This window comes from Orycteropus afer, unplaced genomic scaffold (genome assembly GCF_000298275.1).
Source record: "Orycteropus afer afer isolate SDZICR_OR568_19922 unplaced genomic scaffold, OryAfe1.0 scaffold00013, whole genome shotgun sequence".
Classification (NCBI taxonomy): Eukaryota; Metazoa; Chordata; class Mammalia; order Tubulidentata; family Orycteropodidae; genus Orycteropus; species Orycteropus afer.
In genome coordinates, this window is record NW_006921600.1 from 20,942,731 (window position 1) to 20,963,832 (window position 21,102).

The following is a 21,102-nucleotide window of genomic DNA, read 5'->3' on the forward strand; positions in this document are numbered from 1 at the left end:
TATGGCCCCAAGTTACCCTTCGGACCTGAAATTGAATTCACTCCCAAGGCTTAAATCTTAGCCAAACAATAGACAGGCCTACTAGCTGAACACCTACACCCGGGGGATGTACTCCTTAGCACAGTCAACCATGGGAGATCAGAGGGCTGCATTTGCACAGGGAGAAAGGTAGGGAGGCAGGAAGGCATTGGCAAGAAGGACACAGGGAAAGGGTAACCCCAGGAAGGAAGTGGGAAGAGAGCTCTTACACTACGGGGAATGTAACCAGTGTCACAAAACAATAAATATGAACTGTTGAATGAAAAATGAATCTGCTTTGCAAAATTTCATCCAAAGCACAATAAAAAGTTAAAGGAAAAAAAAAAAACTATTCTCTTATCCACTTGGCCAAACTTCTGGGCAAGTCCATGATTCTAAGAGACAGCTGCCCTGAGCATATGTGGCCATCAGTGATTTTTTCTGAAGATGGAGGGAAGATAGAGCATCCCCAGAAGTCCAGACCCTTAGCCAGGGACAGTCAAGACCAGGAACATTGTGTGACATATTCAGAAGTCAGCCTCTTCTCCTTGTCAGTCCATAAATTTTTGATGTAACTTCACAGGCTTATTGCTAGTATGTCCTGGTCCGTTTTGTGCATCTGGGTTTAGTTATCTGCACTGCTAGCATCCAGCATAGTAATCTGGGCACTGGGTTGTATCATTTCAGCCGGAACAAAGTGAGCTTCCCTAGCAGCAAGGGAAAGAGCAGTCCACCATGGGTGACCCTAGTGGTATTTAAAATACTGGTGGCAAAACTTCCAGAATCAGAGCAACGTGCAAGCCACTACAGTATGACAAACTGACAGATGGTTGGTAGAGCTTCCCCTAATTGCCTAATAAACCCATTAAAGCCTAATCTGCATGTGTTGGGGGCGGGGATTTGTTTTGTTTTTAACTTTAAGTCAGTTCTGTGTGTGCACATGTGTGTGTTTATTTCACCCTAAGGTGAGAATGTTTGAGGAGTGAGTTTGAGGAGTTCAAAGTAGGCCAACAAGGCTAGGTGGGAGTGAACCTGGGCCAAGAGAGCAATAGGTGACACAGGTAAAGGAAACAAAGCTGGGGAGAAGATGCAGCTATTAGGGCCTGGTAGGCCATCATAATGACTGGTTTTATATTGTCCTATAACTATAAATGCTATAGGGGTCAGTATCTGCATTACAGAAAACTTAGGACCAAAAATACTTAGTGACTTTCCTGGACAATTCATGGTAAATCTTGGAACCAGAAAAAGGCTCTGGGTTTCACTCTCTTTACACTATGCCTTGCAGCTTCCCACCTGCTGGGATTACTGGAGCTCTTTTCCACATTTGATGCCCTATTTTACAGAAGAAGGCACTGAGACTCAGCTTGATTTGTTCAAGGTCACAATTAGGACTCTGATCAGTCTGATTTCAGAGATCACGATCTTTCCACTAAAGTGTCCTCTCTTCTTCAGGTAGAAGTAAAGCAAGGTTACTTCAGCCAGCCAGTCACAGCATAAATATTGACCTAGAATAATGCATATGAAGTGCTTATCTCAGCATGTAGCATATGGCAGATGCTTGATACCAGCTGTTATTGTCATTATTTCTGCTCTGAACCATCTGAGGAATGTCCATCTAGGAGTTAGTGCCCATTTTGGCCAATCTCCACTAGATCCAGGCCAATCTCCCTGGCCCCTCTACCCAGGGTAACCCATGCCTGTGGGCTGTATACATTCATTTTGGTCACCATAAAAACCATCCCTTGTGTAGAAATACACTTTCCCTACCAAAAACAGATTGCCGTCAAGTTGACTTCAACTCATGGCAACTCTGTGTGTGCCAGAGTAGAACTGTGCTCCACAGCGTTTTTGATGGCTGATTTTTCAGAAGATCATCAGGCTTTTCTTCCGCGGCACCTCTGGATGGACTCAAACAGCCAACTTTTCAGTTAGCAGCCAAATGCATTAATCGTTTGCACCACCTAGGGACTCCTCCTGTCCTTAGCCCTGCATATATATCCATGGGGATGGATTAGGGTCAAGGAAGACATATCTAGGCTGGGAGCAGTAAGAAAGAAATGATGGAAAGAGACAAACAGTGAAGACAGAGAGACAGAGAGGAGGTCAAAAATGGAGTCATGTCCAGGAATCAGTAGTCAGAAGCCCTTAGTACCATTTTTGTGATCATTATGGTATAGAAAATAAAGGATATTGGATGGAAAAGTTAGACTCACTTTAGAACTCTTTTCTTCACTAACTTGCTTTGGGAACCTGGGTAAATTCTCATTCCTCACTAGTCCTCATTTTCCCCATTTACATATGTTCTTGAAAGTCCTTTTTTATTTCTAATAGTCTCCCTTTGATTCCTTGACTTAACCCTCCCTGAATCAGAAGACACTTCTACTCATCAGTAAATCACACAGTTTATTCAGAAAAATCAAGTCAGTACAATGTGCACTACAAGATATCGCTTAGCTCATATCACTGACATGGGATAAACAACTTCACAATAAATTAGGGGAAGCAGACCCTTTCCTTCCAGGAGGGGTAACAGGATGTTTCAACAGGCATATTTCATGATAAACACAACAGCAAAATATTTGAGCAATCAGATAACCTGAGACAGCCAGGGAGGTTTTCAGCTGCAGGGTGAGATCTGCTCAAACCCAGAATTTTCTCTACAATGTCCCAGCCATGGTGTCAGAATATCAAATGGAGATGTTTCTCCAAATAGACTCTTATGTGCATAAAAATGGTGGACTTCCCCTGTCTCCCTCCTCTTCCAGTTGGTTTGTCTTCCACAGGAAATCTCACAAGGGCTGCTCTTCTCTTGGTGTCAAGCTGTGGAAGTTTCTTGATGGTAGTTCTTGTCAATCCAGGCTATAAAGACATCCAGCTCTCCCAGGGACTTGATGACAGCAGATTGGACCTCCAACTGAAAACAGTGAAATCATCATAAGAATCTGCCTTTATAGAGATTCATAGACTGGTAATAGTTTCCAAATCAGCCTTCCTGTGCTCTGCTCTCCACAAGGCTTTCTTTTTATTCATCAAATATATTTGCAGAGCATGTACACTCAAAACCATTTTCCTAACAGACAACGAAAATTTTTCTCCACAAACAAGTATTTAAAGCATGTCAACTCCTTATAATAAAATGAAAAGTCTTCAATCTTTTCCTTCTTTCTTCACCCTTTTGTTTTCCACACTATGCTTGTCCAACTGGTCAGTTCCTCCTCTGATTTTCTTTTTCACCAATTTGCTTTATTACTTCTGCTTACCCCAAACCAAACCAAACCCACTGCCATCAAGTCTATTCCAACTCATAGCAACCCCCATAAGGTTTCCAAGGCTGTGCATCTTTACAGAAGCAGACTGCCTCATCTTTCTCCTATAGAGCAATAGTGAGCTTGAACCACTGACCTTTTGGTTAGCAGCACAATGCCTTACCATAGCACCACCAGAGCTGCTACACAATAGGAAGAGAGTATGTTCTCCCCATTTGACACTAAAGCACTGAAACCCCAAAGGGGTTTAAAGCATTGAAACCCCACTCAACATCACCCAGATGGTTAGTAGTAGAGCTGCAATTAGAATCCAAAATCCAGGTTTCCTTCTGTAGTGAATGGTTAAGGCTGCTAACCAAAGGTCAGTGGTTTGAATTCACCAGCCGCTCTGAGGAAGAAAGACTTCTGTAAAGATTTACAGCATTGGAAACCTGTTGGGAGTCACTATGAAGCAGAATCGACTCAATGGCAGTGAGTTTGATTTTTGTTTTGTTTTGTTTTGTTTTCCATAGCAGACTAGGGGGTGGTAAAATTCAAAACCTACACAGTGTGGGGTCAAATACTACTTCCATCATTTAGTGTCTGTGAGAACTTAGTCAAGAGGTTTAATATATTTGTGTTTTGGTTAGGAGTTCCTGCTGGTGCAAATGGTTAGTGTGCTCAGCTGCTAACCCAAAGGTTGGAGATTCAAGTCTGACCAGAGATACTTTAGAATACAGACCTCCTGATCCGCTTCCTGAAAATCAGCCATGGAAAACACTTTGGAGCACACTTCTACTGTGACACACATAGAGTCTCCATGAATTGGAATTGACTTAATGGCAATTGTTGTTGTTGTTATTTGGTTTGGGTTTGGGTTTTCTGGTGTCTTGGTTTCCTACTTTATAAAATGCAAATAATTACATCTGCCTTGTGTCGTTATTGTGAGGAATAAATGTGTGTGCTTAGAGCAATACCTGGATCGGAATAAAAATATGACTCTTAAAAAAAACAAAAACAAAACTCACTGCCATCGAGTCAATTCTGACTCATAGCGACTCCCACTGGGTTTCCAAGGGAGTAAATCTTTACAGAAGTAAATTGCTCAGTCTTCTTTCCACAGGGTGGCTGGTGGGTTTGAACCATTAACCTCTGGTTAGCAGTCAAATGCCTTAGGCACTACACCACCAGAGCTTCTTAATATGACTCTTAGCTATTATTAATATTATCCTACAGAGCCTCTCCATGAAGAAGCAGAGCTCTGAAGAGACTCCCTACCTCCTTGCTATCCAAAGCATTGGCATCATTTGAGAGTGTGGTCAAAGTGCAGAATCTCAGGCCTCGCCTGATAGCTACTGAATCAGAATCTGCATTTTTACAAGATCTTTAAGTGATTCATATGCACATTAAAGTCTCACAAGCACTGTGATTCCATGTCATCACATAGAATGCTGATGACAGCTGTAGGACAGTGACACCTCACAGGAGACATGTTCCTCATGTGTTGTTGTTGCTTGCTTTGTTGAGTTGATTCTGACTCAGTCACAGTGACCCCACGTGTGCAGAGTAGAACCACTCCACAGGGTTTTCAAAACTGTGACTTTTCAGAAGCAGATCACATGGCCTGGTTTCTGAGATGCCTCTGGTGGGTTCAAACTGCCAATCTTTCTGCTAATGGTCAATGTTTAGCTATTTGTGCCATCCAGAGACTCCTATTCAACACATGTTGCTATTGTTGTGTGACATCCAATCAATTCCAACTCATAGCATCAATATAGGACACAGCAGACCTGCCCCATAGGGTTTCCAGAAGCAGACTGTCACATCTTTCTCCTGTGGAGCAGCTGGTGGCTTTGAACCACCAATCTTTTGGTTAGTAACCAAGTACTTAACTGTTGTGCCACCGAGGGACTCCTGTTCCACACAAACCAGCCTACATTTCATTGGGCCCCTTTGCTCCCTCTGTATCACCCCATCTTACACAGTATGTGCTTCCCCTTAAAGCTTAACACAGGTTAGGCCTGATATGTCAGTGTATGAGGAAATGGTAGAAGGTGGTGAGGAAGGGGAGTCCAGGGAATGAGCAAATGAAGTAAGAGCCACACACTGTGCAGACAGATAGAATTGGGAAGGGTTGTGATAATTACTTGTTGAGTGAATGAATGAATCTAAGTGGAGAGGAGGCTGAGGGATTGGCACTCTCTCCACCAGGCTCCCCCTTCCTGGCCCCATACCTCCTCATAGTTGTTGTTGATGTTTCTGGTTGCATCGGTGGCTTCCTCACTGCAGGGACACAGATTATGCTCCTTCTGTGATGGATGGAGGAGAGCATGGTCAGAGGACCTTCCCACCTTGACCCACCCCACCTTGACCCACCCCACCTTGACCCACCCTGTCCACCACCTCTCTCCTAATACTCTGAAGGTAAGCTCAGGTAGGAGCAGCCAAGGGAAAGTAGGTCTGTTTGTAAAGCAGCCTTACATTTGTCTCGGGTTTTTACTTTTTCCAAGTTTACAGTCCACAGGACTATAGATGCCAGGAGAGCAGGCTCCTATCTCTCTTTTCACCACTCTGTGAACCCAGCACCCAACACGAGAGCCACTCAACAAATAATTCCTGAATCAATTGGTTAAATAACTGGTTAAATGAATCCATTTGGTTGGCATCATTACCCTTTATAACAGCTTTAGAATATGAGGCCCAGAGAGGTGAAGTAGCATGTCACACAGGGTATCATTGGCAAGGATGGGGATAAAACCCAGGTTTTCTTGAGCTAAAGTTTTGTTGATGCTTTATTATTATTATTATTATTATTATTATTATTATTATTATTAGATCACAATGAATTTATATGCAATTCTTAGGAATAGGCTATACCAAGGAATTACCAAGAGGTTGAAGTCCTTGGGTGGTACAAATGGTTCACACACTTGGCTGCTAGCAGAAAGTTGGTGGTTCAAGCCCACCCAATGATACTTTGAAAGAAAGGCCTGGTGATCCAGTTCTGAAAATCACCCATTGAAAATCCTGGGGAGCCATGAGTTGGATTCTATTCAACAGCAGCTAGAATGGAGACTGGTTTACAGAGAGGTTAACTGATATGGAAACTCACAAGGGCCAAAAAACAGCCAAAGAAACCTGGAGTGTACTTATGATAAACCTGGGATTCTTGGCATGCCTCTCTCCCATCTCAGCCCAGGCAGGAATACTCTGACATAAGCTGGTCACCCTGGGAGGATTATCCACAAGGAAATTCAAGTCTGGTGAGGTATCTGCAGGCAGAAAGTGACCACTAGAAGAGGTTCATGAGAGTTCTCCCAATGAACAACCAAAAAATCCAAACCAAACTCACTGCTATCGAGTGGATTCCAACTCATAATGACCCCCTTTGGGTTTCTGAGGTGGTAAATCTTTATGGCAGTGGATTGCCCAGGCTTTCTTCTGTGGAGTGGCTGGTGGATTTGAACCACCAACCTTCTCATTAACTGTCAAGTGCCTTAGGCACTACAGCACCAAATTTCCTCTGATTCTAGGATCCATTTTAGAAAGCTGACTGTGGCCAGCATGTCCTGGGCCCTCCCAGGTCAGAGGAGGAACAGATGCTTAGAATATTGGGTGACTCACACAGGGCTGCACAGTCCTCTGCAGGGCGAGGAAAGAATTGGAAATGCTGCTGACTGCTCTTGAGATTTGAAGGCTCAACTTCTCACGGTACTTGAACACTCTCTCCACGTAGAATTCTAGGAGCTCCCTGGTCACACAGCACATGTCTAAGGGCTACAGACACAAATTAGACAAGTCCCCAAAGGCCCCTTTCTCTGATTATCTTAAAGACCAAAGCAACTTACTGGGGCAGAGGCAGCAAAGAACAAGAAAAGTCATTTTCTAAAAAATCATAATGGTCTCAGAGTGTTCATTCTCTTTTACCACATCAAAGCTACTTATGATGAGAGTCTTCTTTTTTTATGACCAGGAGCTATATTAACAAGAGATACAAGCCCCAGAATCCACTCATAGGATAGAATTCTCTCTCCAGCATTCCCAACTCTACAGCATCCTGCTTAAACCCTTTCAAGAATCAGGCACCTCTCTTTGAGAGGACCAATGGCTAAGGAACTTTCTTGAAAAGTACTTCTTCATGTCACACCAAAGTGTCCCTGTCTGTACCATCTCCCATTCATCAGCATGTATTTATTCTACAGCTTTTTTGTAGTGTGCAAGGCATTGTGCTAGACATGTCTTCCTTCAGTTGTTACAATGCTATGTTCAGCCGGCTCAGCATCCCAGTTCTCTGCTGCGGGTCACCCTGCTTGGTCTCCTCTTGTTTGTCCTTTTAAAATGCAGCCTCTTTTGGATGGTGCTGAGATTTGCAAGAATGGAGACTGACAGCTGGGTAAATCACATCAGCTAGGTTCTCACCTGCAGTGTGTAGCTCTCTCTAAGACAGGACCCCTAAGCAGGGCTCTCAGAGGAGCTGGCCAGACTGAGTTTCCTTCTAACAGCTTGCACCCTGTCCTGCGTGCTAGTGAGTTATTAGATGCATGATTTATGGCTTCTAAGAATGTCAGACTAGAGGGAATCTACAGTGCACAGCTCATCTATCTTCATTGACATTAAAGGAGCAAAGCCCGACTTGTCCTACAGTCTGATTTTCCTAAATGGCAAACTCTATTTGCAACACAAAAAACCCTCTCTGGCTCCACTCCTGCTGGCTCTTTTAACCAAAAGAGAGAAAAGTTACATACCTGCATGTTCGTTTCACTAGAAAACGGAACATAGGAAAACAGGAAGGAAGGATGGAGGGAAGGAAAGGAGAAAGGGAGGCAAATGACATGATAAAGACCTATCCCTTTCCTTACTCCACATTAGCTGTTTCTAGAACTTGAGAGGGAAAGAGCCTTAAGATGGGGCAAGAGACTTAAGGGGGTCTATTAGGGCCCACCCACTAACTAGTCATTTTCCCTCCTGGAGTCTCAGCTTCCTCATTTGAAAATGATGGTTTGGGAATAAATGATCGTCTTGTCCCTTCCTATGAGTATATAATATAGTTGGCTGGAACATTATCTAGTGAGTGGCTACATCTGCTTGCCACAAATAAATCAGCCAAATACTGCCCTAGAAGAATTATGGAGGTATCTCTCTCACACATGCAGAGAAGCCCAAGGAGAAAGTAGCTCATTGCAGATATACCTTGCCCTCAGCCACATAAGTACCTGAAAACACTGGAAGCTTCTAGACAAGTACACAAGTACTGCAGGAGTTCACTTTCAAAAGCACCACTCAGTGGCCCTTATTGTAGAGTGAATTATCACCTTGTAAATGATAGGACAGGAGCTCTGGTAGCATAGTGCCTAAGGCACTTGACTGCTAACCAGAAGGCTGGCGGTTCAAACCCACCAGCCACTCCTCAGAAGGAAGGTTGGGCAATCCTACTTCCGTAGTGATACTGCCTCGGAAACCCAAGGAGGGGTCGCTATGAGTCGGGGCCGACTCGATGGCAAATAACAACAACAACAACAACAAATGATAGGACACTAAGGATAGGATACTAGTTTTGTAACATACTCTCATCACTTTTTGTTAGGACTATTGGACTGACCTCCTCACTGGCTTTCTTGCCTCAGGTTGTCCAATAACATTACTACCAGACTGTCTTTCTAAAACATTTTGTAGTCATATAACATCCTCATTCCAAAACCTTTAATGACTCCCCACTGCCTCTATTACAAGACTGAGGCTCAGCTTGGTCTTCAAGGTCCTTATAAAATGATCCCAGTGTATCTTTCCACTTCATCTTCACCAGTCACCTGCATGTTCCTCACACTGCAAACTTGGTCCATTCACTGTCTCCTGGCACATATTTCTATCTTCACTAATCTCTTAATCCTCTTGTGCTCCCAGAACTCCTTCCTCTCTTTTTTCCACAAACCCACAAACTAGTCAGCTTTAAAGTTGCTTGTTCCTTTTCTTACCTGCCCTATGAAACCTTCCAGTATTACCCCAAGCCATGGAAACCCTGTCCCCTTTGAGCCCCCAGGTATCCCAAATACTCTGTTGGTAAATGGCACTTTTTTAATATCACCCAGAGTCTCAAAGTCCCTGGGACACTAGTGTGCCCTAAATAATCAGTTGACAGATGAGAAGGCTGGCACCTTTAGAAGTCACTGAAGATGATGAAAGAGAAGGTGAGAGAATGGGGCTTCTCAACCCAGGGCTACTTCACCATAAAGATAAAAATACAGCAAAGAACAGACAATACCTTAATGCTGTGCAGGTTGGACAGGATAGTGACATTTTTTAAGGTGTCCTTTGTTTGCTGTGGAGAGGAACATAGGAACAAACACAAGTGATGAATACTTAGTGTTCTCCTGAGACACAAAAGCTAATGAGAAGGAATTTGCTTTTCAAGCTAAGATACAAGGAGACGCACATCCCCTTGCCCACAGCTTAACCTCAAACCTGTACTCACAATGGCTCCTTTGATTCCTTGAAAACTCTCTTTTACAGGGTTGGTGTCCATGGAAGGTGAACATCTCTTGATACTTCGGGCCTGCACTGAGCACAGGAAGAACGTCATGCCCAGGAGGCAGAGGGAAACACCTTGTATCTTCATATCCTGCGGGAAGAAAGGAAGTCAGCTAGCTGCCTAGCCAAGAGAGAGAGCAATGAAATAGAAGACCCTGCTTGGTTTCCCCTTTGGACCAACCTGCAGCCAGGAAAACAGGCTCAACACCTCAGCCTGGTGGCCTTTCAGGGGCATCTGTCTCATTTCTGGCTTTCCTGCATCAATTGTATTTGAGCCTTTCCACCTACCCACACTCCCCATGACCCCACCTCCACCCCAAGAAAGCATGATACAGTGCTCTCCCCAGTCCCAGGGAACATATTTGTGTGCATATCACTCTACTATGACTCAACGGCTCACATTGTCAATGCGGGTGGGAGTGGGTGTGAAAAGCATTGTTTTTAATTAGTTAAATGGGAAAAACAGGGTTGGTAATACGCCCTAGGAATTAGGCAACAGATCTGAAAAACCATAAAAGCACACTTGTTTTTTCATGTTTGCCCCTGAAATAAGTGACTTCGTTTTATCATACACCCCCAATGTGTATCTGTTTCAAATCATTCGTTTGAAATCAACTATACAGATCAAACCTTCTGGAGAAGATGGGAAAGGGAGGCACAAGACATCTCCTAATAACTAATTAGCCCCAGTGAGGAGTAACGAAGGCTGCCAAGTTGGTGGCTTCTCATCTGTCATTCGGTGAGTCGGAGGGTATGAGATGCAGTTTGCAGCTAGTCTCTAGGTGGGGCTAGCCCCTAAGATGCTTGCTGCCTCTTCTAGCTCTCTCACCATTCCTGCGGCTTCTGTCCTTTCTCTCTCTCCCCCAGCCCCTTCTTCTCATTTAACCATTTTAAATCATGTCATATAATACATATACAGAAAAACTCACCAAGGATAATTGTGCCGTTCACAGAGTTATCTTTCTCTGACTTTTTCCAGTTTTAGTTGAAGTTTCAGCTCACGGAGCTGAGCCTTACAAGGTAAATCTTACACCAACATGTGTGAATTGACTGTCACTCTTCCCAGAGCCCTCCAATCACCAAGCTCTTGTTTGCAATGGGGTGCGTAGTGAGGTATGTGCAGTTTAGGGGGCAGTGGCAGGGAGGGCTGTGGTAGCATGGTGCCTAAGGCACTTGACTGCTAACCAGAAGGCTGGCAGTTCAAACCCACCAGCCACTTCTTGGAAACCCAAGGATGGGTCGCTATGAATTGGGGTCTACTCGATGGCACATAACAACAACAACAACGGCAGGGAGGGAGATAACCAAATATAGAAAGCCAGTTGAGGGTGCTTCAGAGCATAACAATAAAGAACATAAAGGGGAGAATGTGAACCACAGTTGACCCTGACCCCTCCCCCCCCCAATTCCCCAAATACACGCTTGCCTTGTGTGTCATTTAATGTTCATAAACAGGTCCTGTTTCCATTCCCATTTTACTAATGAGGGAACTAACACTTTTTTCAAAAAAAACCAACACAGTGACATCAAGTAGATTTTGACTCATAGCAATGCTATAGGACAGAATAGAACTGCTATAAAGGGTTTCTAAGGCTATAAAACTTTTACAGAAGCAGAATGCCCAGAGTGCCACCAGAGCTCCTAATTAACACTTAGAGAAGTTAAAGAAGTTAACTGTCTGAGGTATGTGGCAAGCAAGTGACAGAGGCTAACCCTGAGTCCATGCTCCTTACCACTCCTCCACACCACCTGCAAGACTGCTCCCGGATTGGATGGTGTTTCTCTCTGGCATCTTACCTGGAGATCCCAGCTGTTTCCCTGACACCAACTAGAGAGGAAACCATTTCTTTTTAGGGTGCATGTTAAGAAAGATTTAATACTCCAAAAAGATTAAGAGACTTAGAAAAGGTAACACATTTTAAAGCACAGTTTCTGGAACAAAAAAAAAGTTATGTTAACTAATATAAGCAAAAGTAACCAATCTGAGGAATATTAGCTTCTTTCCCCCTTCCTTCCTTTCTTCTTCCGTCTCTCCTTTCCTTTCTTTTCTTTCTCACTCTCCATCTCTTCTCATTGAAAATAAGGTACTAGAAAGTTCATCCCTATGTGAAGTGCCCCTTGTCATCCTACAAAATGCCCAGCTCCTGGGACATCATAGACCATACACAAGCAAGCTTGTCACCTACCTGCAGCTGGGAAGGCTGGAAACAGGAGGGTAACGGAGGATACAAGAACTCACCTCTCACTGGGTGCCGGCCAGGCTTCTTGTTACGTCTCCTGAATCTCTTGTCTCCAGTCTCTGTGCCATGTGGAGAGGGCTGGTCACTTTTATGAAGGTGGCTAAGAGGAAATGCTGTTAAGTTTTGTTGGGTGGGTCTGCCTTTGGAAGACCGTTTTTCCCCTCATTTTCTTAGCAACTCATTTCCTTTAAAGTTTTCTTTTCTGTCTTCTTTGAGGTACTACTGATTAATCATACTGAGAAATATCTCTTTCTTCTGGGTCCTGACATGCAGCTTCTAGGAAAATTGAGCTCCCCATCTCCATGCAAATGAGAATTGCTTGCAATGCTGTGTCCATACAGAAAAAAAAAAAAAAAAAAATCCAAGTTAGGTCACTTTCCTGAGAGCTAGGGCATGCCACCAACTGTAGCTTGTAGGCAAACTCAACAAAGCACTCTCTTGCCAGTCTCTCCCTCCCAGCAGCCAGTTCCAGTCATCTCCCTGATACTTCATATGGCCTGGAGTGCCCACCAGGTGCCAGGTACTAGCTAAATGCTTTAATGCACTATTTTGTTTAATTCACAGTAACATTTATTTTTCCTCAGGAATACAAGGATCTTTTTAGACATCACCTCTTTCCTTGTCAGTGTCCCCCTGCCCCCCAGAGGGCCATTTCATTCTCTAGAACTAATGCAGGGAGAGAATATGAGAATGAGAAATAAAGAAGTTCAAGAGCAGCCAGTAGCAGAGCAAGGAACACAGGCTGGAATCCTTGTTCTTGTGGCAGAAGACCCTGTATCTAAATTACTCCTTTACACAAGTTCTATACCATTAGTTATCCAAAGCATCGGGACTCTAGGTGATGGAAGGATTGTCCTCCCCAAACATGAGCACCCAGAAGAAACAGCTTATTTTACCAAATGAAACAACTTTGTGATGGGGACAATGACAAAAAAGACTACATTGGCCCCATGGACGCAGTGCTGGTACAAAGAATATTGCAAAGTTTGGGCCTGTAGCCAGACAGGAGAGATAGAGAGGTGGGCAGGGAAATGGCAGAAAAGAAAGAGAAAGTGGAAAACTTGGGACTTTCTTGCTGGACTAAGTCCCAGGAAAGGAACTTCAGGGGTTGGAAACATTGCTGTCTAGTATCGTAGACATAATAAAATAACATGTGTTGAGGGAGGTAATAGATTGTAGTGATTCACAATCTAGCTCCGGACTGAAACCTTGGTTCTACTACTTCTCTGTGGGATATTGGGCATGTTGTTAAAGACATTTCTGAAGCTAGTAAAATAGATAAAATAAATGGTGAGCTTTTAGAAGAACTAGATGGTACACAGCTACCACTGTCAGCCACTCAAAGGGGGATCAGTGCAGGAGATCCTGGATAGAGTGGGAGAACAATGTGGAATAAAACTCAAAATCATGAAGAAAAAAATTGAAAAACACTGGAGTTGTTGGTCTAATAGAGCCTGGTTAGACTCCTGAGACTATGACCCCTAGCTCCCCTTCAGGTCTGGAAGTGAACTCACTCCTGCAGCTTCCAGCCAAATAGACAGGCATATGAGATGAACATTTACATCAGGTAGATATACCCCCTGGAGCAATCAATCGTGGGAGAACATAAGGGCAGTGTTGCACAGGGAGATAGCTCAGGGGGCAAGAATGCATAGGAAAGAAGGATACAGGGAAGATGTAACCATAGGGAGGAAGTGAGAAGAGAGCTGTTTCATTGTGGGGAATTGCAGTCAATGTCATGAAACAAAATGTGTATGAACTGCTGTATGGAAAATGAATTTGCTCTGTAAACTTTCACCAGCTGGCCACTTGTTCAAGCCCAGGAATTGGAGATAAAGACTTGGCCAAATGCAGGATACAGATGTGCAAAAAAGCAGTGGAAATTATATATATATACACCCCAAAGGTAACTGTCTTTCAACTACTTGGCTGATTACAATCTCATCACAGGGAATAACTACATTCAGCTGCCAAGCCACTCAGAACCATGATCCTGCTAAGATGACACACAACCTTAACTACCACAACATTGTTAAATAGGGAAGCAGATAGAATGTGAAAGAAGACCAGAGAGTTAGAATAAGGAAGCCTCTCAGTGTGACATATATAAGACACAGTTCTCTCATGCCTTCCAGTCTCCTACCTCTACCCACTATCTACTCCAACTTCAAGAATTGCTCATACATTTTGATCAAAGATCCTGTATAAATAAAAATTCTAATCAAAAGGGGGGAAGATGCAATATAGAATCTCAAATTCTTATGGACTACAGACTTTCTGGAGCCATGAAGGTTGTATGAACCCCTATTATTGCCCTGAGATAATATTTAAAACTTAAACAAAAATATCACCTAATTTTTTTTCTTAAAATCTACAGTTTAGCTAAACTCGTAATTAAAAAAAAAAAAAAAACTAGCAATATGCACTTTTAAGAACTATATGGGATCAAATTGACAAGAGCAACTCAAAAGATTAAATAGGAACCTTAGAGAGCAGTGAGTTTAATGTTAAAGGTGGAGGAACAAGTCAGAAAATGAAGGTGAGAATGGTTGCACAACTTGAGAATGTAATCAATGTCACTGAATTGTACATGTGGAAACTGTTGGATTGGTGTACGTTTTGCTGTATATGCTGTTAACAGCATTAAATAAATAAATGGATAAAAAGAATTGTTTATATTGGTGCCAGGGTAATTTATTCTCTGTAAAAGAGTGGACCTTGTCCACTCCTAAGTGCTAAGTCCTGAACGTCAGTCAAAAAAGTGAGCTATGGCATTGCATTATCTCTAGAGGGCACCTTTCCCGTTGTACTATTTGGAAATGAGGCTTCATGGAGCTGAACAGTGTGTGGCCCTACTGAGTGATCGGGATGAAGTGAATTAGGTCCAATAAGAAGAATTTTGTTAAATTCGAGGATGAACCAATTATTGTGATGACTGTAAAAGTCTGAAAACCAAACCCATTGCTGTCAAATCAATTCCAACTCATGACAACCTTATGGATTACAGTGTAGAACTGTAGGGTTTTCTTGGCTGCAATCTTTACAGAAGCAGGTCATCTGGCCTTTCTTCCATGGTGGGTTTGAACCACCAATCCTTAGGTTAGTAGTTGAGCACAAACCATTTGCATCACCTAGGGACCTCTGTGAGGACTGTAAGATGTTAGAAAGAATGGCAGAGAAAGGATTTATAAAAGAAAAATATATTCCTGATACTGATGGTTGGATATTTCATTTGGGAAGTAAATATGGATTTAAAAACAGAAAGAATGTAAATGTTTAAATGTCTTCATAAATATATGTGGACTATAATGATATGCTTGTCATTGTATATAGCTTTGAAAATAAAGCAATAAATTCTCCAGTTTTTAGATTTTAAATTTTAGTTTTTAAAACCTAAAAATTTTCTTCTCTGTTTGGAATTCAGAAATGAGAATCAGAAAAGATGGCAGAAAGTATCCAATCCAACTTTCCTATCCAGTGATGAACAAATGGTGAAATAAATCAGCCCTCAGTCACACAGGAGGAAGTGGCACAACTGTTCTCAAATCTCCATCTCCTGGCTTCTAACCCAGTGCCTTTCTTAACTTCATCCTACCTTCCCTCCTTAAAATCAGGTAGAGAGGAATGGAAGTTAAATCTGTTTAACAGGAGAGATGATGTAACTCTCCTAAGCCAAGCTGTCCTGACTTGCCTTTACTCAGGAAGTTGATGACCTAAGGAAATCTAAAGTGGCCACTCCCGTACCAGTGGGGAAGGAAGGACTAATCCACCTTAAGCACTTATACTACATCAAGCTGGATTTTCCTTCCTTGTTTTTGCCCACAGGGCCCTTGTTCAAGCTCTGTTTGTCCACAGCCACAGATACCATTGACACCTTATGTCAATGGGTTGGTTCTATGACTCAAACACCATGAAACAAGCCTAGTGGAGATGGGGGCAGGAGAAAGTATGGAAAGGGCCCAAGAAGTGCCTCCCCATCCCTCAACTGGATCACTGACCCAGTCTCACTCCCAACATCCTTTCCACAGCAGCCCCCCACCCCACCCCCCAAAAAAAAACAGTTGCCATCAAGTAAATTCAATCTCCTACCACTCGTTCAGTTTGTAGTACTGTGGTGGCTTGCACGTTACTGTGAAGCTGGAGGCTATGCCACTGATATTTCAAATATCAGCAGGGTTACACATGGTGGACAGATTTCAATGGAGCTTCCAGGCAAAGACAGACTGAGAAGAAGGAAGGAGCCATTCACTTCCCAAGAATTGGCTAGTGAAAAGCTTATGAATAGCAGTGAAACACTATTTGGTATATTACTGGAAAACTTTATGAATAGCCCTGAAACATTGTCCGATAAAGTCCAAAGATGAGCCCCTCAGGTCAGAATATGACTGGGAAAGAGCTGCCTCCTCAAAGCAGAGTTAACCTTAATGATGTGGATGGAGTAAAGCTTTTGGGACTTCCATTTGCTGATGTCACATGACTCAAAATGGGAAGAAATAGCTGCAAACATCCATTAATAGTCAGAATATGGAATGTATGAAGTATGAATCTAGGAAAATTGGAAGTTGTCAAAAATGAAATGGAATGCATGAAGATCGATATCCTAGGGATTAGTGAGCTGAAATGGACTGATTTTGACAATTTTGAATCAGACAACCATATGATCTACTGTGCCGGGAATAACAAATTGAAGAGGGATTGTGTGGCATTCATCATCACAAAGGATGTTTCAAGATCTATTCTGAAGTACAATGCTGTCAGTGATAGGATAATATCCATATGCCTACAAGGAAGACCAGCTTAAAGTACTGTTATTCAAATTTATACACCAACCACCAAACCTAAAGATGAGGAAATTGAAGATTTTTACCAATTTCTGCAGTCTGAAATTGGCAAAACATGCAATCAAGATGTATTAATTATTACTGGTGATTGAAATGCAAAACTTGGAAACAAAGAAGAATCACTAGTAGTTGGAAAATATGGCCTTGGTAATAGAAAAGACGCTGGAGATCACAGGATAGAGTTTTGCAAGACCAATGACATACTCATTGCAGATACCTTTTTTTCAACAACATAAATGGTAGCTATACATGTGGACTTCACCAGGTGGAATACACAGGAATCAAATTGACTACATCTGTGGGAAGAGGAAATAGAGAAGCTAAATATCTACAACCAAAACAAGGCCAGGAGTTGACTGTGGAACAAGCCATCAACTACTCATATGCAAGTTCAAGTTGAAGCTGAAGACAATTAAAACAAGTCCACGAGAGCCAAAATATGACCTTGGTTATGTCCCACCTGGATTTAGAGACCATCTAAAGAACAGATTTGATGCACTGAACACCAGTGAGTGAAAACCAGAAAATTGTGGGATGACATATAGAAAATAGTACATGAAGAAAGCAAAAAATGTCATTAAAAAGACAGGAAAGGAAGAAAAGACCAAAATGGTGTGTCAGAAGAGACTCTGAACCCTGCTCTTGAACAGAGAGAGCTAAAGCAAATGGAAAAAATGACAAGGTAAAAGACCTGAACAGAAGTTTTCAAAGAGCAGCTCAAGAAGACAAAGTCAATTATTATAATGAAATGTACAAAGACTCAGAGTTAGAAAACCAAAAGGGAAGAATACACTGGACATTTTTCAAGCTGAAAGAATTGAAGAAAAATTTCAAGCCTTAAGTTACAATATTGAAAGAGTCTATGGGCAAAGTATTGAATGATGCAGGAAACATCTAAAGAAGAGGGAAGAAATACACAGAGTCACTGTACCAAAAAGAATTGGTTGATGTTCATCCATTTCAGGAGGTGGCATATGATCAAGAACAGATGGTACTGAAGGAAGAAGTTGAAGCTGCACTGAAGGAATTGGTGAAAAACAAGGCTCCAGGAATTGACAGAATACCCATTGAGATGTTTTAACAGATGCTGCACTGGAGGCAGTTACTTGTCTATGCCAAGACATTTAGAAGACAGCTACCCAGCCAACTGATTGGAAGAGATCCATATTTGTACCCATTCCAAAGAAAGATTGTCCATCAGAATGTGGAAATTATGAACAATATCATTAATATGACACACAAGTAAAATAATGCTGAAGATAATTCAAAAACAGTTGCAGCAGTATACTGACAGGGAACTTCCAGAAATGCAAGTTGAATTCAGAAGAGTATGTGAAATGAGGGATATCATTGTTCATGTCAGAAGGATTTTGGCTGAAAGCAAAGAATATTAGAAAAACTTTTACTGATATTTTATTGACTGTGCAAAAGCATTCAATTGTGTGGATCATAAAAAATTATGGATCACATTGAGAAAGATGGGAATTCCAGAACACTTAATCGTGCTCATGCGGAACCAGTACACAGACCAGGAGGCTGTCATTTGAACAGAACAAGGGGATACTGCATGGTTTAAAATCAGGAAGGGGGTGGTCAGGGTTGTATCCTTTCACCATACTTACTCAATATGTATCTTTAGCAAATAATATGAGAAGCTGGACTATATGAAGAAGAATGTGGCATCAGGATTGGAGGAAGACTCATTAACAACCTGTGATAAGCAGATGACACAACTTTGCTTGCTGAAAGTGAAGATGACTTGAAGCACTTACTGATGAAGATTAAAGACTATAGTCTTCAGGATGGATTACACCTAAAAGAAAACAAAAATCCTCACCATTTGACCAATAAGCAGCATCACAATAAATGGAGAAAAGATTGAAGTTGTCGAAGATTTCATATTATTTGCTTTCACAATCAACATCAATGGAAGAAGTAGTCGAGAAATCAGATGAGATATTGCACTGGCAAATCTGCTGCAAAAGACCTCCTTAAAGTGCTGAAGGGCAAAGATGTCTCTTTGAATATAAGCTGCACCTAACCCAAGCCATGGTGTTTCCAATTGCCTCATGTGATGTGAAAGCTGGACAATGAAGAGGGAAGACCAAAGAAGAGTTGATGCTTTTGAGTTGTGGTGTTGGCAAAGAATACTGAAAGTACCATGGACTGCCAGAAGAACAAACAAGTCCATCTTGGGAGAAGTGCAGCCATAATGTTCCTTGGAAGAAAGAATGGCCAGACTTCATCTCACCTACTTTGGTCATCTTGTTAGAAGGGACCATTCCCTGGAGAAGGATATCATGCTTGGTAAAGTGGACGGTCAGCAAAAAAGGGGAAGGCTCTCAACAAGATGGATTGACACAGTGGGTACAATAACAGGCCCAGGTATAGCAAGAATTGTGAGGCTGGTGCAAGACTGAGTAGTATTTCATTCTTTTATACATAGGGTCACTATGAGTTGGAGCTGACTTGATGGCACCTAATAACAACAGACTCCATTCATGTTGACCCCATGTGCTTCAGAGTAGAATTGCATTCTGTAGGGTTTTCAAAGGCTGATTTCTTTGGAAGTACTCACCAGGCCTCTCTTCTGAGGCACCTCTAGGTGACTCAAACCTCCAAACTTTCTGTTAGCAGCCAAGTGCATTAATCATTTGCACTACCCAGGAACTCTCCTGCAGCCATGAGACTTTCTAAAATGTACATCTAGTCTTGCTCTTCAGCCTAAAACTAGCGCCATGACTCACTGGGCCCTCCAGGATTGTGTTGTGTGTCAGTTTGGTTGGGCCTGATTTTGAGTGGTTGGGCAGCTGGAGGTAGTTATTCCCCATGATGAGACTGGTAATTAACTCCATGGTGGAATCTACTGTAAGCATCTGAGTAGCTGCCTTAGGGATGTGGTCTGCTTCCAGTATATAAGAAGGAGTATTGAGAAAGGTCTCTGAGCTTTTTGGTATGCTTGGACCCTGCATGCAGTTGAGTCTTCATTCAGCAACCTGCTATGTTGTCTGCTGATCTTGGGACTGTTAATTGACTCAAATTAGTAGTCTGCTATTTTGCTTGATAATTTTGGGACTGTGCTGCTTTACTTGTTGACCTTGGGTTTGTTAGCCTCAGCAGCCAGCAGCTGTCTGAGTTAAGAGAATCCTCCAGTATCAGCAGGCCAGGAGCAAGAGGCAGAGCTAAAGCCCAAGGTCAAGGGCCTTTATGCAGCCCTTAGAGCTGGCACTTTGAACTTGGACTTTTAGCCCCCTAAACTAAGGGAATAAATCCCTGTGTGTTAAAGCCATTCACTCATGGTATTTTCAGTTAGAGTGACATTAGAAACCAAAACAGGATAATGTGTAAACGCCTCCCCATGGCATTGCAGACCTATCAGAATGGAGACCTTAACTGTATCTCTCCAACCTCATCTCTTTTGAAAAGCACAGGTCGCTAACTCCTCTCACCTAGAAAGCTTTCTCCTAGCTTTTCTGCCTTGCAAATGCTTATCCATCTTTCAAGATTTGGCTCTAGTGTGACTTCCTTTGTGAAGCTTTACCTCTCCCAACTCTGGTGGGATTAACTACTGCTTCTTTTATATTTTCGCTGAATACAGGACTCGGTTAATTTTGAACTTCTCAGATCAATGCATTTTAATGTTTTGTTATTATTGTGTTCTTAGGTGCCATCAAGACAAATGCAAGTCATGGCAACCCCATGTGTCACAAAGTAGAACTGCTCCATTGGTATTTCTTGGCTTTAATCTTAATGGAAGAAGATTGCCAGGACTTTTGTTTCCCAGTACCACTGAGTGTGTCTGAACTGCCAACCTGTAGGTTAGCAATCAAGTGCAAACCATTTGCACCACCAAGGGACTTTATTTTGGTGTTTCAAAGTTAATTGTGTGACCTGGTATTTTTATTTGCTAAATCTGGCAACTTTACAATGGATCCTCTACAGACTTCTACCCCAGTTGGGCCAGATCCAGGTTGTATGGGGTCTGCAACTCATACAATTTGGGGTGGGAGATGCCTTTTAAGAAAATAACTCAAAATGAAAAGTACAAAATTAGAGACAAAAAAAAAAGAAGAAAAAAAAAACTACTGCCATTGAATTGATTCCAACTCATAGTAATCCCCCTCGTGTTTCCAAGGTGGTAAATCTTTACAGAAGTAGATTGCCTCATCCTCTTCCTCTAGCACAGTTTGAACCACTGACCTTCTGATTAGCGGCCAAATATCTTACCCT

The 21,102-nt window shown here is 42.3% G+C and overlaps 1 protein-coding gene across 1 annotated transcript; it reads right to left on the minus strand.

The window, feature by feature from the left end:
* Positions 1-2,836: 2,836 nt before the first annotated feature.
* On the minus strand, positions 2,837-9,879 carry IL19 (interleukin 19). Its single transcript, XM_042782617.1, has 5 exons — positions 9,736-9,879; positions 9,526-9,582; positions 6,891-7,043; positions 5,501-5,575; positions 2,837-2,935 (listed from the first exon to the last, which is right to left on the minus strand). Exons 1-5 carry the CDS (start codon positions 9,877-9,879, stop codon positions 2,837-2,839), a joined length of 528 nt encoding a protein of 175 aa, XP_042638551.1.
* Between the last annotated feature and the right edge of the window lie 11,223 nt (positions 9,880-21,102).